Source organism: Diabrotica undecimpunctata, chromosome 2 (genome assembly GCF_040954645.1).
Source record: "Diabrotica undecimpunctata isolate CICGRU chromosome 2, icDiaUnde3, whole genome shotgun sequence".
Lineage (NCBI taxonomy): Eukaryota > Metazoa > Arthropoda > Insecta > Coleoptera > Chrysomelidae > Diabrotica > Diabrotica undecimpunctata.
Window position 1 is genome coordinate 36,039,540 of NC_092804.1, and position 27,492 is coordinate 36,067,031.

At 32.4% G+C, this 27,492-nt stretch overlaps 2 protein-coding genes across 3 annotated transcripts in view; both read left to right on the plus strand.

Moving 5' to 3' along the window:
- Nucleotides 1-298: 298 nt before the first annotated feature.
- Nucleotides 299-12,974, plus strand: LOC140434411 (B1 protein-like). The gene is made up of 2 exons (XM_072522655.1): nucleotides 299-439; nucleotides 8,820-12,974. Exons 1-2 carry the CDS (start codon nucleotides 392-394, stop codon nucleotides 9,189-9,191), a joined length of 420 nt encoding a protein of 139 aa, XP_072378756.1. The 5' UTR covers nucleotides 299-391; the 3' UTR covers nucleotides 9,192-12,974.
- Nucleotides 12,975-16,330: 3,356 nt separating this feature from the next.
- LOC140434410 (uncharacterized) overlaps nucleotides 16,331-27,492 on the plus strand; it is a 153,837-nt gene continuing 142,675 nt past the window's right edge. For both annotated transcript variants that reach the window (XM_072522653.1, XM_072522654.1), the window contains exon 1: nucleotides 16,331-18,182. The gene's annotated coding sequence lies outside the window, so the exon portion shown is untranslated. The remainder of the gene's footprint in view (nucleotides 18,183-27,492) is intronic.

Genomic DNA, 27,492 nt, shown 5'->3' on the forward strand with positions numbered 1-27,492 from the left:
GCAAGATCTATATATTAGGCTATTCTTCATACCAATGTTTATATTTAAAGCTGCGAGAAAATTCGTTAATGACTAATTTTGGATAAGGTTTTAGATAAACTAAACTAAGTTATGTTACTACCAATAAGCGTTATATACGCTTAAAAGCACCCAAAATTATTTTAAGCATTGTATTAATGTGATAGACCTTAGTCTTATAATACATTTAAATATATCCCATCCACCCATTCGTCAAATCATTAAGTGCTTTGTGCTACTCAATTGTTTAATTTGAACCTCCGGTCTGAAGACTGAATCGGTATGGAAGCACTTTTGATTCATCAGTACAAAGAAATTTACAAGGGAAGCCAGAATATTGTTCGTTTTTTTTGGTTTGCCGTTACGAAATAACATGAAGATTACGATTTTCTGTGTTTGTTTTGCAGCTTTTGTGTCTGCGGTAAGCACATATCATACTCCAAGTATACTAGAATATGTTCAAATTTATATGAATTTTGTTTTTTTACAAATAAAACACGTATGCACTCAAAATTTTATTGTTAAATTAAATTTTTATTGATTAACAATGACTGAGTATACATTTTCCAATATTTTCTAAAATTTGCACCATTTTCCGAATTTATTAAAGATTGTATAATTTTCACAATTTACTGAATATAGTACTAACATATCCAAACCCTGTAGTATGTAGTCTACACATATTTTTTTTGCAACTCCTGTCCATTTCTATTTCAGTATCTCCAGAGCCTTACAGATTATTCAATATTAGAATGTGACCCGATTCTAACGCATCGGGACCCTAGAATGTATGATTTTCTATTAAAATGCTTCTAGTTTGTCACACCAAAAATATTCTATGCAGATTTATTTTGATATTATGAATGAATATGAAATATTCAAAACAAAACTTTTTAAGACGCAAAAAATGATACACTACAAATAAGCTATAGTATCGTGTTCGCCACTTAGTTTCTCCACGGGTGGTAACAACTAAAAACTGATTTATTTTTATCTTAATACATTCTTAATTTCCTCCCCTTTTATTTACTATATCGCATGTTAAGTCCTTCTTCAAGACAATAAAGCAAATTTAACTTATAGTGTGATTATTACCATCTAATACTCTCACGTGATATCTTGTATTTCACCATACGTTCATTAATACCGAAGATAAGTTGTAGTGCTTCTTTGGTAGTCGCCCTTTTAGTTTTTTTTATCTTAGTATAATCCTTATCGCCTCCCCTTTCATTTAACGTATCACACGCTCCAATCTGACCAATAACAACGGATATATGATGTAATGCCGGCACTGGGGTTTTCGTTACGGACAGACAGACAGAATAAAAAAATTATAATGTTGATTGATGCTTTCATGTGATATCTCGTAAGTCGCTATTCGTTCAATAATAACGAATATAAGATGTAATACCCTTTTGGTAGTCACCTTGTTTCTTTTTTTTATCTTAATATAATCCTTATCCCCTCCCCTTTCATTTAAGCATCACACGCTCCAATCGGATCAATAACAACAGATATAATTCCGGCGCTGGTTTTCATTACGGACATACAAACATAATAAACAAATTATGAGATTCACACAGAATAACCATTCTTTACCTCAAGCTTTCAATTGTGTTTACAATTCTTTTAGAATAGCAACCAATAGAAAATATACGCTCATTGTCACGAATGCCAATTTCTAGTTTGTATTTTAATTTATTTTTGACAATTATATTGCCAACATTAAAATTTTGTTAAATATTCTTTTTTATTTAAAATTAATAAAAAAGATTTATGCATTATTCACAGATACCCGAAAAAAATATATGGAAAATTAAATTAAAAATGTGATATTTTGTTTAAATTATCACTCCTGCTAATACAAACCATTTCTAAAAAGGCCGTTTTGAATTTATTACCTTCATTACACAAAAATTTAATGTTATCAAAATCCATGATATGGTCTTTGTCGATTACATGCTCTGTCCAAGTACAAAATGGTTTTTTTATTCTACAATCACTCTTGTGAGAAATAATATGATTTGATAGATATCCCCGGTCTCACCAACTTACACAGCTTCACACTGAGTACAACTAATGCTATATACTACATTTGTTTTATCTAATTTATCTATAGCATATGGGGGCCTGCGTAGCGCAAGCGGTAGGATTCTTGCCTCGCATGCCGATGGTCCGGAGTTCGAATCCTACCGCCGGCAAGAACAACTAGACATTTTTAAAAATGTCTATAGGCCCCAGGTCGACTCAGCCTGAATAAAATAAGTACCTTGGGTAAAACCAGGGGTAATAATAGGCGGTTGAAGCGTAGCACTGGCCATGTTACCTTCCTTGTATACCGTAGGCCCTAGATATAGCAGACTACCCTGCTATACTCCCAAAGCCGCGAGCGGTATAAAACGGGAGACTATTATTATATTATCTATAGCATATTTAGTTTTAGAATATAAAGATAAAATAGTTTTGATGTTTTTTGTTGCTATTTTTATATTTGTTAAACTTGTTACTGTTTTTATTAATCTAATTTATTGTTTTTATTTATTATTAAAGCTTCTACACTTATAACATAAGTTTATTTAAAGTCTTTATTTGTAGAATATAACTAATTTATTTTACACTAAGAATTATAATTAACAATGTTAACAATTGTTAACGAACGTGCTCAAAGATATTTTAAATTTTAACATGCATTTTATTAAATGTACAGTTTCATCAACAATAATGTTATTTTAGTATTCAAATTTATTTATGTGTATAATCTTTTAATTTCTTTACTCCCGATGAAGCCATCAAATAAATGGCGAAATATTGAGCTTTAGAAAAAAAAAAAAAGATTTTTTATTTAATATAGACCACATACCCGATATTTCCAACATATTTATAAACTGTTTTTTGGTCGAAATAATCACGTTAAATATATATATATATATATATATATATATATATATATATATATATATATATATATATATATATATATATATATATATATATATATATATATAATACATTTATTCTCGAATTACGGCTAAGAATCGATGACCTTCCATCCAAAGCGGGTTTTTTTATATCGGAGGGGGACCCATACGTCTAGAAACTCGTCGGCCTTCCTGACCCTTGGCGAAAAGACTGGAAGGTCACGCCATACTGGTTTTTTATAGCGGCTTCTGCCAGCTGGTATATGATCTAGAAAAGACTTGAATGAGAATGATATTAGTAATAAATATGTTTACAGTTATGAGTCACATAATACGTCATTATCTATCGCAACAAACTGTTTGTTCGGGCTGTTAGGCCGTTGTCTTCTGAGATTAGTTCTCGACGTTTCGCCAACACTAGGGGTTGGCATCTTCTGGAGATGTTTCTGCTTCGCTTGTAATCTGAAACTGACGCCGCGTTGTACTGCGGAGGCTATATTTTACATACAACGCGGCGTCAGTTTCAGATTACAAGCGAAGCAGAAACATCTCCAGAAGATGCCAACCCCTAGTGTTGGCGAAAGGTCGAGAACTAATCTCAGAAGACAACGGCCTAACAGCCCGAACAAACAGTTTATCAAGTTAGACGATGGCCGTGAAAGCCTAACGCAGTTTATTTTTATATTGTCAATTAACTTTAGTATTTCTATTAATTTAGGTGTTAATGATGGTATATAAGGAAATGCATGATAATAAATGTTCTGATTGTTGAATACTATGTTCTGAGATTTAGCAAAAAATGCTGTTGAAAAGTGTTTTAATTAATTAACTCTTATCCTCCAAATATGGTACATAGGATGCAGTATATTTATATTAACAGTATTAGAAAAAAGCATCCTATGTAACATATTTGGAGGATAAGAGTTCTCAATTAAAACAGTTTTCAACAATTGAAGCTTTCTGATCCAGATTACCTACAGGAAGATTCACTACACTTACATTCACTAAGCAATGTAATGACGCTTTGGGATAAGCAGCATACTAACCAAAAACATTAATAGGGATGTTCACTAATTTTTTAATATTGTTAAATTCAATAGGTTATAAGATATATAAAAACATAGCAAACATAAAATTGTTTAAAAATATATATTTCTTAAGATAAATCAATTCTTAATTTCAATTCTGATGGAGGCTAGAAAACGGCTCCTCGCAGCGAGGCTACGGTGTGTGACGTCAGCAGTCGTATAGACAACTTGTTTTGTATATGTATTTACGAAGTGTGACCAGTTTTTTAAGTATTTAATCACCGATAATGAAGCCAAATAAGTGGTGTTTTGTTCCTGGGTGTCTAAATACATCTAAAAACAATTCTGAGAAGATTTTTATTATAGTTCCAAACAATTTAACACCATATTCACTTAAAATTGTCAAACCACAGGTTTTTATATCTGTACCTCGGAGGGATACAACACTATGCCCATTTTTTCAATTTTGACACTTTTACAGACTAATAATTAACTTTTATAACTTTATTTAAAGGAATAGAGCACTAGGTCCTAAACCATTTGCTGATAAAGAAAGTGACCTTTAAAAGAACACCAAGGCCATTTTTATTTAGAGGGATAAAACACCATGTGGACTTAATGTTTTGTCCCTCTAAGCATGTGAATTACCGCCGCGCATATCTCTATGATGAGAGGTAGACTGTTAGTGATCTAATAATACTTTAGCCATTTATGGCGTGTTTACAGTGGTTTGTTACTAATAATAAGAACAATGAACCATAATTCTCGTAGGAGAAAGATTCTTAAAGTACCTACTAAAAAGTTCTGCGAATTCTTCTACTGAATTTACAGATAAGCTACCTTTTTGCTCATTATTTTTAAATTATTAAAAAGCATAACCTCAAAAGGGTAATGTAGTGATTTCATACCAACCTTAGACTAGCAATATTATTAAATCATTTACAACCAATATTATACGCCTTGTTTAATTTCAGAATCAAATAATACACCAAGCAATGATGTTTTAAATGAAGAGCATATTATTAGAGATGCCTTGAGTTTTGATAACGAAGATCAGTCTGATATAGACAAAAGTTCTGATAAACTATTCGTAGTGGAAATGAAATAAGATCTGCATTACTAAAATGGGCAGATACCGTAATTCCTGACAGTAACATAGAAGAAATCATACTATGGTCTTACAAATGTTACGGCCAGAATAAAAATGTTAGCATTAATACTTGTTTAAAAAGTAAAAATTATCATCCAGAAGTTTCTACTAAAGAGTAATACCCACATGGAGGCGAACACTGTCCATGCGCTGATAGAGCGAAAGAGAAAAAACAGCAGTTAGTCAGACAAACCTCAATGAAATATACCGTACACAATATGGAACTAGAAGATTTTAAAAATTTAAGGTCTTTGTATGATTTAAAAACATCTTAAAATCCTCCTTTGACTAATAGAAAAGAGACATTAACAAACAACAAGTTCTTCTGTCAAACATCTTAAAAAAAACATATTAAAATCCTCCTTTGATTAATAGAAAAGAGACATTAACAAACAACAAGTTCTTCTGTCAAACTGTGTTTAACTGCAAGTTAAATAAAACAGCATTGGAACTCTGTTTTTAAAAAATAATTTTCATGGCGAAAACCAGGAGATTGACTTTGTTAGGTTTCGAAGGCGACACCTTACATTGCCAAAAGATTTGCAACTGGTATCACAAAGTCCAATACTTATACCACAACAAAAGTATAACGATCTATTGGCATTACTGTCATATGTTCCTACATTTTGCCATGATTTTTATCAAAACTTAAAGCGTACCTACTAGTAATACTAATAGGGACTATCCAGAAGGAGACTTACTTGAGGATGACTGAGTGGTTTGTACCTAAAATGCCATTTTGGTTAAATACATAGATGTATTATTTGTATTTGTAAAGGTAAATTGTATGGTTAAATAAATTTTATCAGTAAAAGTCAAATAGGATTGTAGTTTTTATTGAATACCCCATACTAATTCTTACAGTACAATAACTTTATTAGATGGATACAACACCATGTCCGTTAAAAGGGTTAAAAAACACAGGAACAAATTTGTTTTTAATTATAATAAATGTATTATGTAAATAACAATAAACAGAATGTTCTATTAAAATATTGTTTCGATATCTCAATAAATAGCTGCAGCAATAATACTTTTTGGTGAAAAAAAGTTTAAAACTGCTCTCCTGTAAAGTTTTAAAAATGAACATCAACACAAGTGTTGATTCCTTCCGAGGTACAGATATTTGTATTTATTTTTTTTTCTAACTTGCATAATAACTGCCATTTCTAGTTTTTTCCTCTCTATGTAGCAAACATCACTTATTTGGCTTCATTATCACTGTATAAATACTTAAAGAACTGGTTACATTTCGTAAATACGTATACACAAGTTGTCGATATGACTGCTGACGTCACACACTGTAGCCTCGCTGCGAGGAGCCGTTTTTCTAGCCTCCATCAAAATTAAAATTAAGAATTGATTTATCTTAAAAAATATATATTTTTAAACAATTTCATGTTTACTATATTTTTATATATTTTATAATCTATTGAATTTAATTGAATTTAACTATATTTAAAAATTAGTGAACATCCCTATTGTATGATTATTATTGTCAACAAGAGGCTTCGTTTTGTTAACTTTTTGTTGAAAACCATCAAAATGTGTTAAATTTTTAAGTAATCTCTTGACAGTATCACGGGTAGGTCGTAGTTGATATGGATAGTTTAAGCAAATAATGCAAAGGTTCTAGTAATAACTCTGTCACATTCTTCATGTATTACAAGCAAACTTACGCATTCTTCATTGTTTAATTATAAACGAGCCATTTCTATCATTTTGCAAAAGTGCCAATAACCACAAATAATGACATATGCGTACAAGGGCTGCTAGAATAAAACAATAAAAATTTTATCTTTAACATTAAACCACAATTAGTCCTAACACTAGTTGAAAGACAAATGATTTCTTTTTTCATTAAAATTATAAAATACTATGGTTGGAAATTTAAAGAAATGGCGTATCATTGGTAAACACTCTGTATTCATAAATTTGATTTTGGTATAAATTCCTGAGAGAACTTTAGAGCTATTCTTTGAGCTGAAAAGTTTGGTGGTTTTTGAGACATGCGGTTTGTAAATGGATGAGCTATTAACTTTTTGACAAATTTTGTCTAGGATTTTACGCAGAATTTAAAATGTAATAATATATAGGGTGATCTATTTAAAATAATCAAATTGCTGTTCACTTCCGGTATAACCCTATACAGTACGATAAGTTTTGGATTAGATATTGCAAACTACATAAAGCGATAAAATCGGCAGCATTGCCTGGTACGAGGTAATTGAAATTATCCGATTCCCTCCGACACCTTAGCCTTAGACTCCTTTCTAGACAGAAAACGAGAAAACGAAAATAATTAGTAACACATAACAATGCAAGGGATATGCATACCCGGTTCTTTTTTATAATATTAAGTCGATAAAAATACACTGACTATTATAAGGCGGTGCATTTATATCGGTTTTTAATAATGTGAAAAATTTTTTGTGGTTGAATTAAAAATAAAACCGCATTTCTTTAAGATAAAACAAAAAATATACTCTTATTGAAAATAAAAATTAATTCCTAATAAAATAAGAAATAATTCTTTATCCATCCATCCAATGGCGCTACAGCCCAAATCGAGCCTTGGCCTACTTCAACAGGCTACTCAAATCATTTCGATTTACCGCTGTTCTTTTCCATGAACGCGTTCACAGGCAGTTCGTGGCATCCTCATTGACTTCGTCTTCCCATCTCTTTTTAGGTCTCTTTTTCCCTGTATTCTTGCATTTAGTAATTTTCTGGGGATTCTATTCTCATGCATGCAGAACACGTGCCCTGCCCACCGTAATCTCTGCAGTTTAGGTTATTGTGCTAGAGTTGGTTCGCTATATTGCTCGTATATTTCTCTATTATACCTAATTCGCCAGTTGTTGTTTTCACTTATTGGGCCCACTATCCTACGTATAATATTATAATTAATTATAAATATATATACTTATAATTAATATATATTATAAATAATTATTTATGCCCAACAGAAATGATTCAAATATTTGAACTTCTACGGCTGAACAGTATCGTAATCTGTCATAAAAACTTCCGCGAACAGATGTAGGAGTTTCTGCTGTAACAAAATTGGAGACTTATTCGTTTTTTTAATTCATCCAACTTTTGGGCTCTAGCCTCAGGATGATCGTAGATGATGCTTTTTAAATGTCCCCAAAAAAAGAAGACCATGGATGTAAGATCTGGAGATCGCGCAGGTCACTTTATATCGTCTGTTCCACTGATAACTCGATTCAGAAAAGTATTGTTTGAGTACTTCCTAATATGGAAGGATTGTGTCTCCCTACTAACGAAACAGTAACTCTCTAGCAACGATTCTACTTGAACGTGTTGAATCTACCTGTTGCACAAATTTGTGTATCCCCGTATTCTCTTTCCTCAACTTCTTCTGGTGACACTTGCGTGACATTTTCTACAATTTTTGAGGCAATAACAACTCTCAAATTTTTTAACAATATTATTAACTGACTGTACGCAAGGAATTGGTTTCCCCTAAAAAAACACAGAAAATAACCTTTCTGCGAACCTTTTCTGCGGGTTGTGTGTACATATATCTAATTTAAAACTTAACTTACTGTACTGTATGAAAATATTGATTAGGTCGCTGAAAATTTGATTATGGCTTTAATTTGAATTTTGTTTTAACTGGGTTTCTACTGTTATTTACTTTTAATCTATTAATAGTTACTAAATGTGTTCCATTTTTAGATTTTTGCAGATACTAGGAGATCTCCTAACTTAAAATATCAAGAAGCAAGGAAGAAATGCCAAGACGATCCAGTTACCAGCCTTGATCGAGAAACGCTAAAAAATGCTTTCAGAGGTGACGTTGATACTGCTAGCTTCGGTGGCCATGCACTTTGCATCTACAAGAACCTACAGATCTTAGATGACAATTCTAATATCAACAAAGCAGAACTGAGGAGCAGTTTGGACTATATAATAACCGATGCACATAAACTAGATCAAGCCGTGGAAGATTGCTCTGTGAAGAAAGAATCTCCAGAAGAAACTGCGGTTGAAATATTTAAGTGTACTAAACGAGCTATGGCACCATATTTACCTCATTATGATATGTAAATTTTTCTAAAACTTTTTTACTTGTAGTTAGAGAGCTGGTAGCAGTATAAGTGTATGCTATTCATAACGCTCGGATCTCAGAAGGTTATTTCAATAGGGTCAAAGTAAACATTTTACACGTTTTTCACTGGTTTTGTGACAGATTTCTAAAATACTTTAAATATATTTATGTTTAGGAAAAGTGTGGCCCAAAATAATCGCCGTAAGACAAAAAATCTAAATTAAAAAAATTCGGAAAATCATTTTCCGAAGGCTTTCAGTATGATATGTGCAATTAATATTTAAAAATGTATGATAAATGCATTTTAAAACATTTCAAATGTTTGCAAAATGATCATTTTACCCAATCCGGTGAGACAAAATGATCCCTTAGGGTAGGGTAAAATGACCCATCCTTTTTTTTGGAAAAACATTTATATATTATAATTCGGAATAAAGTAAAATAAAAGTAAACATCATTTCAGAAAAGAATATTATATAATTAGTAAAAAAATAAAACCATTTAAACTCTAATACAAAAAGTAAACTCCTTATAATATGATGCGTAACTAAACATGGATTATGTAGTACAATAATTACAACTTTCTACGAACTCAGTCTATCTTATCATTTTTATTACAATAATCGCAGGTTTAACTGTCGCAGTCATTGTCCTCTATTACAGCACATTTATCATGGGCCCGTTGGCAAATATTACATTACACTGCACCCAGCTCTTTCCTGCGGAAACAGTATTAGATCAAATAAAACACTCCGCATCTTTTTCAACATCCGACTCTTCATCATCAAGTTCTTCCTTTTTATTTTAACTTTGATCGTGGTTTCTTGTTTTTCTCTTTTCGTTTAATTCTTCTTTTTTTGTCGCTTACATCTAAAAGCTGGTCTTTGTAAGGAGTTCTTGTAAGAATATCCGTACCAACAGATTTTTCTTTAGTAGTATGTCGTGGTTGTATCGATTTGAAAAAAAACTTTCGGAAAGAGAGTAAAAGAGGTCGAAGGTACAGATGCGAAGCCAGTGCCAATATTATGACAAATATCGAATAAAGAAGGCCGAATTTCTGATTCGTCAAGGTCGTCATTTTTTGAACTGGAGCGATAACCACAATTTTTCTTATAAGGGGTTTGCCGAACTGGTGTTGAATGAGCTGCTATGAGGACATTTTCGTCTTGCTCTGTAACTTCATTAGTTGCGAAATCGACTTCGAAGAAAACATCTGGATTATAAGGTATAATTCCGGCTTGCTTGAAACCACTAATAGCATTAATGTGGTTTTTATGTAGAATTTATTAAAAATTCTCTAAATTTGACATACAGCAACAGCTCTTCTTGGGTGATTAATTAGCCATTTTTCTAGTGCTGGATCATGTTAGTTATGAAGAGGATACATAAAGCTGAGGTCTAATGGCTGTAGTATGTATGTGGAGGAAAACATAACACAGTAACAAAATTACTTTTGGTTTTTTCGATGTCATCTAAATTCTTGGGGTGAGAAAAGTAAATGTCAAGAATTAGGAGCGCTGGGTCTTGTGATGATAGTTTACCGCAAGATATAAATATGCAATCTGCAAATATATCGAGATTCATCCTCACAGAATCATTGCGTCTGAATTCTGCTTCTGGTGGTGCTTCATCTTTTAATTCATCCTTCATCCTCTTTAAAAAAAAATAACATCCGTGGAACATATGAACCTTCCGCAGACATACAAATGACTATTGTAGTAGATACACCTCGTTTGGCAGAGTCTAGCCTACCACAGAATAAATAACAATCAGAATGCCCACTCTCAGATGACGCCTTTGAAGTTTGTCAGCACGCGAACGCCATGTTTTAGACGGAAACATAGACTCAAATTGAGAAATTTGTGACAAGCTGTGACAGAACTATAATTTAAATTTTTAGAGATTAATAATTTAGTACATTTGAAATAATTTAATCTATTCTTCAACTAAAAGTACGAATAAAATAGTACATATTGTGTCTGTAGTTGCCGTAAATAAATTAAACCGGGTTAATTTGTCTATGCACACCAGATAAAGTGTCACTGAACAGCACTGGTTCCGACTAAAACCTGGCTGATTCCATCTGCGCTAACGAGATGCGCGTACTTATTTTTTCAAGCAGAGTGAGCATTCTGATTGTTTATTATTCTGTGACTCTACCATCTTGTTTCCTACCTCTTTTGGCAAGAATCGATAGTTTAAATTTGGCAGTTTTTTCCTGCTACTTTGTTCACAGATGTCTCACCTATATTACATATTTTGAGTGGAAGAATGGCGTTTTATCCAGTATGGTCTTAAGTAAAGTAAAAACTTGTGTTACAATGGTTAAAAGTTAAAAGCACGACTGCGGGCTATCGATGTTGCTTAAGGAGATCTTAATGAAAGTAAAGGGTGTCTCGTGCGAAATCCCTGTAACAGCAAGTTTTGTGTGGTCCGAAAATCTATTCACAATGGCATTCCTAACTTCGAGTTCGTACACCATAAACATTACGTCTTTGTAGATAAGATCGTACACTTGGCTTTTCATGTCGAGAATTTAGGTTACAAGCTGTTGTTCTTATTCCTCGGAGAATATACCAGTGTTGCTTCCAAGATTCTTCAAATGGTCCGTGGCTAGTTTGTTTTCCCGTTATAACCTCGCTACAAACTCATTAAAGGCACCTCGTATAAAAGGCTGTTATGCATACTTTCTACAAATTGCCGCATTTTATATACGTTCTATTTTTCCCTGTCGTTTTCTGGTTTATATTTTTGAACCATTTTGTCGTCATGAAAAAAAAAAAAATTTTATCATACATTTTTTACTATAAAGGGCAAAATGATCCCGGGATCATTTAACCCGAAACTATGGGGATCATTTTGCCAGAACAATAACACCGTAGCGGCCAAGGTTTGGTATTTTGTAAATATCCCAAATTATCGGCAAAATATTGGACTTACAGCAACTATATTACAATTGAAATTCGTACTTGTTTAAAAGTAACATTACAATCGTTTCAAGGGACTCAGCTTATATCAAACTTATATAAAATCACTGTTTACGCGAAATTCGGGAAATACGATATGTCAGAGGCTCATATTAAATTGACTGTAGAGTGCGTTGGGTGATGGGTACGCCACTACAAATACAGATGACATTACCAGTCCTAAAAATAATCTGAAAGATCGTCTTGCTCGCAAGGATCATTTTGGACCACTCTCCCGTAATTATTTGTATTTTTTACAGAAAATAATTTTAATGACTAAATATTCAAAGGTAACTTTGATGTTTAATATTTCTGCTGAACATGCTGAAGTTAGGCAGAGATATCAATTAAAAATAAAAGTTTCACTGCAACAAGTATAGTAAAATATATTCTGATTTAAATCTAACTCCATCTGCAGTATAAAAATATTCATAAGACAGTAGAAGATAAAGCACACAAATAATACTCGCTTTTACAGCAATTCGAAGCTTTTAAAAGATATTTATTAATTTCTAATGACATCAGTTGAAGGAAGCAATCTTTAAATTACTGTATCCAGCTCCTTAGCTATATGAATTTGTATCAAAAATCGGCAGTTTTTGAAACATTTATTGTCTATTACGCTGGTTGCAAAAACAAATGATATTTTTTATAGAATAAGATTTTAAAATTTTGTTTAGGTGTTACGAAATAATTATAGAACCAAATTTGAAACATTAGTTAAGTTTACAAGTTATTTTGGTATTATACTGTTTACAAAGGAAGAAAATTTTTAATTAAAAGTTGTTTATTTTTATTATAATTTAGTCAAATGAATTTGTTCTGAGATTTGTGCGAAAAAAGATTACGATAATAGTTGATATTGTTCTGAAGCTATTTTCTTGTGGCATTTTAAATTAATTACTATTTAAATGGGAATAAGCCACAATTAAAGGTTAAAATACGTTTATTGACGTTTCAATTTCCACTTCGGAAATCGTTCTCAAAATACAAACATTAGTTTGTATTTTGAGAACGATTTCCGAAGTTGAAATTGAAACGTCAATAAACGTATTTTAACCTTTAATTGTGGCTTATTCCCATTTAAATAGTAATTGATAATAGTTTAGATTCGATATAGTTAGTCTCAATAGTTGAGATAATATTTAAAGAGAAAATATATATAATCCTTTTACCCTAAGACGGCCGATTTGTAATTAAGATATGATCAGTGGGCATCAAACAGTGGGGCGTTTATATTTAATTCCGATCGCTTGAAAAGTAAAAATATTTAATTTCCTGTATTTTATGCTCAGTAATAATATTGGATTTTACTGTATAAAAAGCAAATAAAATGAATATAATATGTATATACAGGGAGTGTTACAAGAAGTGGGACGGAATATTTCGAATACTCGAAATTATTTGTCGACATCAAATGTTCATCAAGGTCTCTATAAGTCTCTATTTTGCGTAGAGTGAAAATTGTACGAATGGTTTTGCATGCAGTTAAATTGGAAAATACTTGCCAAGTTGCTAGTATGTCCAAATTTGAATAAAATACATCCAAGACTTTACTTTTTGCAGACATTGTATTAAATATAACCTTGCAACAAATTGGTACTAAATCACTTCCGAGATGTTAGCAAAACAAAAGGTTTAAACACGTGTAGTCCAGTAATGAATACCAAAGCTATTGAGAGTATGCAGTCCAGTAATTAGACCGAAGGTACTTTATCGTTTAACTAAAACACACCACAAAGTCCTAATTGAATTCCCTAAACACTTTTTTGTTACTTCTTTTTAGCAAACGATTTGTCCTATTCACTGTCTGATATTTCACTATCAGAGTCGCCACTATCTGAATTGTCTATCCGAATAATTAGAGGCCGGACCTCATCTGTAAGTCGCTCGGTTTGAAAAGACTAAACGATTATGTCTTCCGTATGTCTAACACAATTTTGCCATTGTTCTGCCTTTATTTGTTCTAGCGATTATTTCCATAAACTAAGAACGCTAGCGTCATCTGTTGTTTTGGATGCACGTTTATCATAAAAATTTTTGGCTATACTTTAAACTAACTCAATTGCATTATAGTGGCAATGGTAGGGCGGAAGTCGAAGAACTTTTAACTAAGCTAGAGCCATTTGGTCAGTAACAAATTTCTTTTGAATTTTGTGGTCTCCACACCAGTAAATCGACTTTTAAAAATATGTCACTGTGATAAATTTTCTTTTCTGTCAACCACAATTTTATTTCTTCTTTTTCCAGTTGCTTGAAGGAAATCTCTCTTCTCCTCTTTAGTAGTAGGATGCATTATACAACACTATTATGGATGGTCGCTTCAATTTTTTTAACAAATTTTCTTCAAACCATTCTTCAAAAATATTTCCATGGTAATCACCTGTATTCTTTGTGGACCAAAAAGCTAAACTAGCGTTAGGAATAAAACCCTCATCATTTCCAGCATAAAGTATAATGTAGCGTTTACCATTACTGGAACGACTAGAAGAATAACATTTCGTGGTGCTATCTTGGCAGAATGATTTTGACATATTTCCTTTAGCGAAAATCCAAGTTTCATCTAAAAATACAATTTGCCTCGGACTATCAGACCTTTTATTGTTCATGTATTTTTTTAAAAAATGCCACCATTTTGAAATAACATTAGAGAGTTCACAAAATACTTGTCTATTATTTGTCTTTTTATATTGGAAACCTAAATGTTTCAGCACTCTCCACAAACTTGTTAAACTAATATCACACAGTTTCTTGTCTTTTATTTTTTGTAACACAGCACTTACTGTTCTTTGGCTTTATACATATTATATATAATATTTTTAATTGCAAGTTTAATTGACTGGTGCAAATCTAAAGTTTTTGGATGTCGACGATTTCTCTTGCTTACTTTATTTATTTCATCCTCACTCATGTTATTAATTTTTCGAAATGTCCTCTCTGAGATACCGCAAGCATCGCATGTGCGTTTCTGAACTGCCATAATAGATGACAATGGACTCATATTATCTTTTTCCAAATTAAAATAACTTTCGACTTTTAGAACTAAACGCCGTTCTTTTGGAGATAACAGTCTACGTTTCGACTGTATTTTATTTTCTTTCAAATTACTCATTTTGCTTTAAAGTACCGCTTCACTTCACTACTATAAAAATAGGTACTTATATACAACTACTACACCCTAAAAAGGACAAGGAGTTGTACAACAGACGAAACAATCTAACACAAATTATTTAACAGCCAATGCTAAACAATCATAAACACTGCATTGATTATGATTGTAAAAACCGTTCGCATGTTTTAAATAAGATTTTTTCTGATTATGTATTTTGTTAAATTATTAAATACTGCCAATACAATACACGATCATCAAATAATTTGTAACGATAAACAGAAGAGAAATATGATGACGTGTGAATTTGATCTACGTTGTCGATGACAGTGTCGTTAACAGAAAGATATTTTTAAACAGCATAAATCATTTTTCAATGATTGTGTGGATTTAAGAAATACATTACTAATCAAATTTTTAAAGTGTATATAAAGGAGATTACAATTATTATGACACATGGTACTCCTTATTTGTCAAAATAATATGTGCTTATAAAGGCATAACTTTGATTATTGGGTAAACCTACATTATACGATACGTCAGAAGAAATTAAAAAAAAAATAACATGTAATAAATTCACTGTTTAAGTAAATATTCCGTACTCGTACTATTGCAATAAAATATTAAAACTAATAAACGATAACTTGTTGAGCAGTGCTGATTGAAACAACAGAGCAGTAAAATGTTATTCATAAAGGTAGTGTAAAATATATCGAGGCTTATCTGGTCCGCTAGTAATAAAGTTACCAGCATTTAATTGCAAAGCGGTCTTCTTGGTGGAAAATATTATAATACTGAATTGTAAGCAATGCAGAAAGGTCAAAATGTATAACCACAAAATTTTGCAAAAATAAACAAAATGTTTTTTAAATAAGCAAGGTGCAAAATAGATGCTATAGCCTACAAAAAACATCGATATAGATCTGAATAAAACACATTAACATACCTATTCACTTTTCTTTATTCACCAAATATTAGGAACAATGGCTAGGCAAACTTAAGAAGGAATGGAGTTAGTATAATTGTCGATAGAGAAACAAAAGAGACTGTAGTGGACAAGTCGGTATGGGTGAAAGAAAAGATTTTTATAATTAATTATATACTTAGAGATATGTTTTTTTTTTTGGTTTTATAGAGCTTTATAGAAGGGGGGATCTGAAATCTTTAAAAGACTTCTCAGTCCAGGATGCCGCCTGATTGACCTTAGTCCAAGATTCGTTCTTTGTAGTCTAGATGATTGTTCCCGAGGTACTTTAATACACCCTCTCGTCGCCGAGTCTACGCCGAATGCCTACCTGCTAAAGCAGCGCTCCAGAAGCAGGCCGAGCATCACTTCCGAAGCACTACGTTTATTTATGCATAGAGTACCGGAAAGGAGGTCTCCTGTCCCTTTTTCCCTGTTCGCCTCTTCTTTGGTCCTAAAAATTGGGTTTTTTTCTGAGAGGAACACTGTTCTAAGTTATCCACAAAAGAGGAGGACAAACGTCTAAACAGGCAGCTTTCATCCCATATCCAAAGGGGTTGTAGACAAGATCATAATAGATATCTCAACAATGTATGCGCAGAGATACAGCAGCATTCCAACTCCCAAGAAGAGAGTTCAAAAACTATCTAGTATACAACAAGATAACATGTGGACTAAGCGGATACTGGAATGGAGACCAAGAGATGATGCCTATCGAAGCAAAGGTCGTCCACCAACACGTTGGACTGACGATCTCAAACATTGCCAACACAAGATCAAAACAGATGGAAAATTATGAGGGAGATCTATGTCCAGCAGTGGACAAGCGAAGATTGAATGATGATACAACTTTAATAATTCATTGGTAACGGATATATACGAAGTAATACAGGTGTGGTGTAATTATTGTAAACAACTATATTCGGGCGATACTACACATGAAACAAACATCGATGAAAATGATTTTAAAAAATCACCAGATTCTATATGTTGAATGAAATTGAAGTTGAATGGAATTGAATTTCTATTGTTGAATGAATAGAAAATGGCACAACATAAATCTCCTGGCGTCAATGCAATTCCATCTAAAATATAGGAAAGACTAGTTTAAAAGTCATAAACTTTTTATGTCAACTTACATGAACAACCTTTAAATTGTCTACCGACTTTACAATCTTCGTAATTGTTCCACTCCACCACAGAATCCAACAATATTTTAGATTGATTCATTAATAAGTAACTTTTATTTGATAATTTTTTTGGAATTGCTGATAGATGGCGCTATAATAAAAAAAAACGATTTATTCTTAAGAAGATAATTGATTTGTTTCCGTACTTGGTGGGATTAGCATTAATTTAAATATTTACTAGGAGTTATAATTTTAATAAATTTTGAAACTTTGTTTGAAAAATAATTTGATACTTTTGAAACGGTTCCATTATTTCAGTTTTTTCATCCGATGTTTGCTTAGAGGAATATTTGACCGTCCCGCTTCTTTTCACACACCCTGTATATAAAAATTAAATTAATTTAATTTGCCTTTAATAGAGCAAAATCCAAGATTCTTAGTCTTAGTCTCAAACTAAAAACTAATAATGATGAATTTAATTTAAGTAAAAGAAAAAACAAAATAAAAACAACTATTGAAACATTTTTGTTTAAACTTTTTATACTGATATTAAAAAAAAATAATTTAATCTTAGTTAGAGATATAAAACAGTACTCTAAAATAAATTTAACGACGAAGTCATTTACCCATTTCGAATGATTGTATTCCGTTTCCATATATAATGGACAAGTCGTCCATTGGTATAAGTTTAAGAGTTTTCCATAGCGACAACGAATTTACATAAAATTCGATCGGGAAATAGCGTGACGCGAAAAGCCTAACAGAACAAACAACTTCAACCCTCAGTCCGTTTTGAACTTTTGACAACGTACACAACACAGGTGAGTGAAAGTTGCCTTTTTAGTTATCGCAAGCATCAAGTGTTTAAAACATTCTTAGAAATTTTGTTTTGAGAACTTATTCAAGAATTTTTAGAAAAACGGCATATTAAAAAACTGAGACATACTGAGTTTAAAGAAAAATTCATTATTTCATATTAATATGTTAGGATAATCGTCAATGAGATGCTTTAATAAATGAATCGCTTATTTATGAAAGGACTCTTGTCACAAAATGTAAATTTTGGCAAACAAAAAACTGTTTAGTTTTTTGTGAAAAAAAACTGAAAATAAATCATGTTAGTTACACCTTCTAATATTATTATTGTATTTTTTTTTATTATTGAAAATAGTTGACAAAAGCCCTTTCATAAACAAAAGTCTTGTTTTACGGAGGTTTTGATTGATTTAATTATTTACACCGTGTTTATTTATAATTAATATTACTTTATTAAAACTAATTCTAAGACAATACAATTAGCTAAAATTAATTACCATTTTGTACATTTTTGCTCATTTTTTGCTTGCAACCGTAGGCCATTCTGCAAGCTTATTGTAAATCCACTCGTGTTCTTGAGGGACGTACTGCAAAAGTTTCTTTAGGTCATTAATTTTCTCTGGGCATTAAGCATTTGGTATGGTAAAAAATGCAGACATGTAGAGAGTTATTCCAGTGAGTAACCTCTTTACAATTCTAAAATTAAAATTTTGTTAGTTTGAATACACTTATTATGTTCAGTTGGACAAGTCGGACGGCAATTGCCATTTTAGTCTACGCACTTCAAAGACGTTCCGTACATTTAGTTGTCGAGCAAACGCATTACGATGCATTAGCACTCGTTCACAGTATTTAGCACTAAAACGTTGTATGGCTTCTTTCACGAATTCTAGGGGATGTCGTGTTGAATCACCTCGTTGGATACATAGTATGGCGCACTGACTATGGCACGAAGCACCTTGTTTTGGAATCTCTGTAAGATTGGAGACGCTAGCAGTGCCCCATAGCTGAATCCCATAAGTCCATATGGGCTTGAGGAGTCCAAAGATAGTTTTGAATTGGGTCCAATGATCCAATACATATTTCTCAATTTAAGTCCAAGCTGTTTTCGTTTGTAAAAAATATGTTTTTTCCAAGTTAGACGGCGATCCAAGTGCATGCCAAAATATTTAGCGTCCTCGGATTGAGGAATTAGACAATTATCAATATATACAGGGGGGCATGTTTCTCTACGTAGCGTGAACGTAACATGTATTGACTTAGTTCCATTAGATTTGATGCGCCATACTTTCATCTATTGCTGAATTCTATTTAGGTTTGATTGCAGATTTTTTGATGCTATTGATGGATCTGTGTGGGACGCCAGGATAGCAGTGTCATCTGCATAAGTTGCAACAGTAGTTGTACTAGATGTTGGAAGGTCGGCTGTGTATAAAAGATATAGAATTGGGCCGAGAACGCTGCCTTGTGGGATGCCTGAGTGAATAGGATATATCTTAGTGTGCTCGGTACCGTGCTTCACCAGGAAGTGTCTATTTTCTATGTAGGATTTTAAGAGCTGGAAGCGAGGATAGAGTAGGAGCTTCTTTGATTTTATTTGTAGTCCTATGTGCCATACCTTGTCAAAAGCCTGAGATATGTCAAGGAAAGCAGCAGAATAGTATCTTTTGGCGTTAAAATCCTTGTTTATTTGGTTCACTAGCCTTTGCATTTGTTCTATGGTTCCGTGTTTGTCTCGGAAACCGAATTGATGTTCTGGAATTATTTTATGTTCGTCTATTATCGTTTTTAACCTTTCTACGTATATTTTTTCAAAGACTGCTAATAATTATAAAATTTGGGCCACCAACTTTTGGGTCCAAAACATTTGCATTTTACACTAAATCCACAGTAAACTTTCCCTGTTTTGTAGATGAAAGTATTATTTTGGATATATCTTTTATAGTGTAGAATCCATCATATTTTCCTAGGTTTCATTTTACAAGGCCTAAGAGTCTGTCACATGGCAAATAGGAGTGGAAGGAATATTATTGGAAGTCTGTAGAAAACTGTTTTGAATCTTGCACTATTTGTAGGTTGCATTAAAAACCGAATCATCGTGTGACTTTTATTTTTGGCTGTCATTTGTCACAGTATAAGTACAACTCATCTATATTATCTGCAATATTCTCGTCAACACTCTCCTTTAAGACAGTGCAAACTTCATTAATTCCCTTTCCAACAATTTCCTGGTCATCATCATCATCAACCTGTATGTGTCCACTGCTAGACATAGGTCTCCCTCAGCTCTTTTCATCTGTCTCTGTCTTGTGCGGCTTGCATCCAGTTATTGTTAACACGCTTCAGGTCGTCAGACCATCTAATTGGTGGGCGTCTTCTGCTCCGTATTGCTTCTTGCCTTGGTCTCCACTCTAAAATACGTTTTAATTAATAATTCCCTGGTGGTAGAAATAAAATGTTGCAGTGCCATTATTACTATTGTGAAGCGTTATGTTTGTCATACAATCAAAACATAAAAGCATCGCATTTTTATGTTTGGCACAGTATTCTTTCGTCTGTCCATGGGATGAATAAAACTTTTTGCTACGCCTCTTATCCACAAGTAGCTGCACAACTGCGACTCGTTTGGATGTTTCATCCAACTAAGGATTTTTTATTCTAGTATTGAGCCATTCTTATTCACAAGTGTCAATTTGGTGCCTTCCAAATCTATAACTGAAATGTTCTTTAAAAGGTTTATATTAAAAACTATACTTCACGTTCAACTCATTATATTTCTCTTGGAACAAATTGAACATTTTTTTTATGTACAGTTTAGCATCTAAGTATTTTATTTCGTAGGCAAATAGTGACTTGTTTTAGGCGAATAATGACCAAATATGTTATAATTGATGGATTCGACCGTTACTTGATGGAAATTCATTTTATGTAACAATAAAACACTGAAAACTTTGTTTTCAAAACTTCCACAAAATTTATTTTAAATTCTTATCACTACAGTTGTTTCGGCTGATTGTCTTTCTCAAGTGATCTGTTTTTGGCATGGGTTTACACTTTATAGTCTCTAATGAAATGGGTCGAGGAGGGGAGAACTGTTTGTCTCAAGCTTTTTAATTTGTTGATTTCCATAGATTCTAACAAAGATAGCTTAAGGCATTTATTTTGCATGTGAAGAATTTTAAATTCATTCGTCATTAAAAGAATGATTATGATCTAGAAGGTGAAGTGCGTATGTAGAATCTGTTTTTCTATTATTGAAAACCCTTTTATGTTCTGCTATTCGTTTATTAAAATTTCTACCAGTTTGACCAATGTAAGTTTTTGGGCAGTCGCCACATTTAAGTTTGTACACACCACTGTGTAAGTGTTTTTTATATTGGCTCTTGTTGTTTTTAATATATTTGCCTAGGTTGTTATTTGTTCTGAAAGCTGGTGTTATTCCTTTCTTTTTTATGCATTTGGCTATTTTTGTTGATATTTTGCCTGTATATGTAATCGAGCAGAAGGTACTGGGTTTTTCTCTGGTGGTGGAAATACTAAGTTCAGGGCTTTCTTGTGTAGTTTTTGATTTAACATTTTATTAATTGTTTGTTCGTTGTATCCATTGTTTACTGCTATTTGCTTAATGATATTTAATTGTCTCAAAATTGTATTTTGACATCGGAATTTCTGTTAATCTATGTAACATACTATGATAGGCTGCCAGTTTATGTTGTGTGGGATAGGATGATGAATTGTGAATAGTCGTGTCAGTATGGGTAGGTTTATGAAATATGGAGTAGTCATGTTTGTTTTTAAGTCTGATAATTTTTAAATCTAAAAAAAATATGGATTGATTTTGTTCTGTTTCTATTGTAAATTCAATATGACTATGACGTGAATTAATATACGATAAAAATTGGTCGAGTTGCCTGTTAGTTCCTGTGAAACATACCAGTACGTCGTCTACGTATCTCCACCAATATAAAACTGTTGTGAATATGTTGTGAATATGGGATGTTTTGAAATCTTTGTCTCTAGATGATCCATAAAAATATCTGATAGCAATGGGCTTAGAGGATTGCCCATTATAAGTCCTGCACTGTTATTTGTATATATTTCATTATTAAATTCAAAGTAATCCTGCTTTATGCAAACTTCAAGAAGATGTAAAGTTTCAGATGTAATGATTGGATTTGTACTATTTTGGTCTAAAAGGTTTTTTACTAGAATAAAAGTTTCTGTAGGAGGGATACTAGGAAAAAGATTTTTTACGTCAAATGAAATTAATCTGGAGTTGTTAGGTAACTGAAAATGTTGTATTTTATTAACTAGTTCTATTGTATTTTTTATGGTAAATTTAGGTGAAAATTTAGTCTGTTCTAAAATAGTCTCTAACAGTTTTTTTGAAAGTTTATATGACGGAGCTGTATAAAAAGAAACTACAGGTCTTATTGGGTGATCCGGTTTGTGTAGTTTAATGAAAGAGTATAATTTAGGAGGCTGTGGGTTCATGATACTGAGGTATTTCTGTTCTATTGGATTTACTATTGATTTTGAATGTTCTAACGCTAGAATTTGTTTTTGATACTTTTCTGTTGGATCTTTGTGTAACGTTTCAATGTTTTGTTTATTTAAAAATTCTATTGTTTTGTTATTATATTCTATTTTATCTATAGCAATAGTAGTGTTATCTTTGTCTGCTTTTGTAAACACTATGTTGTTTTCTATTGATTTATTTTTAATTGAAATGGCTGTTTTATTCTCTTTGTAACAGGAATTTTTGGTTTCACTACACACATCTGTAATAGATTTTGCAATATGTTATTAAATATGTTATTTTACAAGATCCGTATAATCTTGTGGAAGGGTCTTTCCATTCATCTGTTGGCCTCTTAATTTTCTAGGAGACTCACCGTTCACAAGAAGATCTTGCAGTCTTCTCACTCTTTTTTCACCAATACCGTGCAGACTCAAAATACCTTTTTGCAGACGCTGATCCTTTCGTCGCGAAGCAAGGTATAGAATTTAAAAGAACTTTTATGCTCAACAGAATGTTTGGGCTTAAAACAAACATCTCCACCTTCATCTTCGGAAGTGTTTTGTTTTAATCTTGACCTCTTCATCTGTACGGGCTCTGTTTCTATTAAGGACTGGTAAAAAAGGTCTTGCTCATTTTTGTTTGAAAAGTTTCTCCCTCTGCATAAAATTTCAACTTGATCCTCTTACTTAAATAGGTTAATATTGTGGAACTAAGCTAGGTTTTAAAATTTATAATTGTATTTCGTGTCTGAATTAGTACATTTCCTCTGTAATTTATATATTCTTCCCAACAATAGCTCTACCTTTCTTAATCCCCTTAACCTTGTATTTTTCAGGTTAATAAACACCTCTCTTTCGCCTTTTGTTATCTGCTTCTATTTTAATGACACTTTCACTCTCTGACATAATTTCAAAATATAAGTTGAATTACTTTAACAAAAACTGAAGAATACCATTTTATTTTATTATTATTATTTAACAGTTCAGTATAACGACAAACAACAAGAGGTTAATTAATTTCCAAACAGTAAACATCTTTCAATAATCAGCTGATCACGTAATGTTGCTAATAGTGCTTTTATTTATGAAAAGTCACTTGTCAATGACATGAGATCTTTCATAAATACACAATAATTTGAAACTAAAATATCTTGTAAAGAAATAACAAGACATAAGGCTTTTCATGAGCAAACGATGTATGAACACAAGGGTTATCATTTTCTGAGTTAAACGAAAATTTGAAAAAAAGTGGCATGAGGCCTTTCATAAATAAACGATTCAAATATTACAATTCATACTATAATAACTAGGAAATATTTTCAAAACGTTTTTTATAAAACTTTTGTTTGGTGCTTTTTATAACATTACGATCCAATCAACCACATTATTTTAATCTAACTAAACATTTTGGAGTCCACGACTTATTCTGAGGTGTTACCAAAAGAATCCGCAAAGTTTCCCTCAATTCATTGTACTATTTGTTAGCGTGCCACCAGTCTTTTGATTTTTTCACTTTTGGATTATTTTATACGAAATAAAATGCTCTTTGATCTTCTAAATACAATCGTATAACTTCAGAATTCAAGTATTGGTTGAGTCCATGTTTATGGTTCCCTGCAAACTATTTTTATTACTTTGTCGATAGCGTCCAACATAACTGAATATTTCCAGTTCTTACACATCAATTATACAAAAATATCGAATATTTGGAATTCTAATTTTTGTATTTTCAAAATAAATTCTGGTCAATCAAGTCGTTTATTGTAAAATAGAGTTTATTTTAACAATGTTTAATGAACAATTTTAAGTTTTTATGCGGAGAAAATTGCGAAAAAAGTAAATGTTTAATATTAGGTAAATAAGGTTATTTTACTCTAAACTTAAATGATAATTTAAATTGCTTAAACAAGTCGTTTTAACTGAAAGAAGTGCATGATCAGTAATGAGTTTTCCCCCCTCTAGCTCTTATTACTGCTTGCATCTTTTTCAGCATGCTTGCAAGTAAATTTTAGACTTATCCTTGGGAAATTGCATTCCATTCATCCTGTGCAGCGAGCCGAAGCTGCTCTATCGTATTTGGAACGGGATTTCTTTGTCGTATGCTGCGTTGTAGGTGATCCCTCATGTGCTCTATTGGATTTAAATCCTGGCGAAACGGTGGCCAATCCAATCTTCGAATTTGGACCTCATTAAGATAATTATTCACTGTGGCAGCGGCATGTGGTCGAGCATTATCGTGCATTAACGTGAATCTTTCATATCCAATGTAACCAACATATGACAAAACATGATCTTGCAGAATGTTTTAAACCTAAGAATCACCAGTTATCCGTCCAATCACTTCCACAAGTGCGGTACGTACCTCCCAACTAATACGTTCCCAAAGAATTATGCCATCAACTCCAAAACTAACGGTCTGGGCGAGACTGCAGCTGGCGAATCGTTCTTTAACTCTTCTGTAGACGTAGTTTTGACCATCTGGCTTCCATAATACAATTCTGGTCTCATCAGTAAAAAGAACGTTTTTCCAGTTGTCGGTATTCCACTAAATATGTGTTCTTGCAAATTCCAAACGACGAGCTTTATGATTTTGGAGAAGATGTGGAACTTTGGCGGGGCGTCTGGGCTTTAAGTTTGCTTCTTTTGATCTTCGTCTAACTGTTTGTGAACTCACATTAACTTGTTAATAGCTTATTTCTGAGGTACATCGATGTCAATGAACGATTTCGCGTGGGATTAAGAACCAAAAAATGGTCATCAATTGCGGTTGTACTGTACGCCTTGGGCGTCTTTGACCAGTCCTTCGTACAAAATTTCCTGTTTCGCGGTACCTTTTTAAAGTATTCGAAACTATAGATTCAATTCTGCTGAGACGTCATGTGATACCTGTTTGTGCATATCCTTAAATAAAGTTCGTTTATATGAAAAAACGTACATAAACGAACGATGATGGTCTATTAGGACAAAGTAATTTTTTTTGAAAAAAAAAATAAATAAAACAATTTTTTTGTAAAATTTCATGTAAAATGTGGTGTTTGTTTTTAATAAAGTTTCTGAAAATACTTACAATGTAAATAATTTATTTTTAAGAAAATAACGTTTTACGTCGTAGGCTTGGTCTGAGAGACCATCATCGTCGAATGGAGTGCTATAGCACTATACACATTTGGCAAACTTATATTATGTGCTAGTCTATGAAATCTATATTAATTAAACTCTATAAGTACAGTGTGCTACTGTAAGGCGATGAGAATCACAATGTTCGCAAGGTTATTGATGTTCCTCTGGTGTGATATTGATGACAAATATGTCATTGATGACATATTTATATCACCATATATTTTTGGACTATCGGATTTAATGAGTATATGTTAGTAATGGACTGAATTGAAGAAAGAGAATCAGTGCATATTGGCTTTTTGGATCATGGAGAAATATTGGAGGTACTCATGAGGGTGGTTATTTTCAGGTCTATATCTTCTAATAAAGGTTTTACTAATTATGAAAGATGGTACACAGATCTGTCTCTATTTTCAGGACCTTGATGGATAATATTGATTAGTTTGGCTACTGGATTTTTTTGGATTGGCGGAAACTGTAGTGAAAAGGGAAGGAAGTAGAAGATGACGTCGTATGATAATGGGAGGTTTGAAAGATTCAATGCACATGCTTTCAGCGAATCTATATCTAAATGCACCTAGACATATACGTAAAGAGGTCGTTTGGATTGATTTTAGAGATTTGAGATAAGTTTTGCAGGCGATCATGTGGAGCGTGCTGCCATAATCTAATCTGGAGCGAATAAGAGCTCTATAGAACTCATAAAAATTTTATTGATCAACAAGTTTGAGTGGGACTCTGTTTAGGTAAATAACAGAAAAGTGGCAACTATATTTTCTACCAAATTGGATAACTCTAGATTTGGAGGGCGAAAAATGGAAACCAATGTCTGTCGACCAATTATAAATCCTATCTAATACGTCCTAAAGTAAAGAACATGTAGTTTTAGTGTCTATGTCTATGAACCTATGTCATTTATACTGAGAAGAAACAAGGTAGTGCTCAGAAGTTTCATAGGTTTAAATTTAATAATTGTCGAAATATTTACACTTTTATTGAGAAAAATGGGATTACTTAAACGCTGTGGATTAAGTTTCCAAGGTCATAAAGTGTAAATGACATGTTAAAGTTGTTCTAGTGTAATCATTTTTAAATAATTTTTCTTTGACATCCAGCCATACAATAGAGTCTGATCACTATTTTCAAATACAAAATTTTCTCATTTTTTTTAATGGAGCTTTCTTTTTGTATGAGGCTATACATATCTAAAATGCTACGTTTTGTCGATACTTAAAAAGAACTAGAGATTTTATATTTTGCGGACTTTTTAATTTTTTTTTACAATGAAGACAATTATATTCTAAGCAGAAGAAGTATCGGATGACCGCGCATAAGTTGGAGTGACAACCTTCCTTAGAGGTATTAATTCGCCAATGAACAAGCAGAATTGCTTATAAACAAGAAGAAGAAGAGGAAGAAGGGCTCGTTAAGAGACATAATCATCATTGTTACTCCGATGAAAATCTTCGAGTTACGAACCAGAACAGCTGGTGGATACCAATTTGGGGAGGCTTGTTGGATTCAATGTTTTAGACTCGACTTCTGTATCATGGGTATCATCGGTTTTTAACAGACGATTTGTCTAGAGGATTTTTCCTTTAGAATTAGATCTTCAATATGAGGAAACACCCCCGCATCATACAATACATATTAGGCATGTGTTAAATAATATCT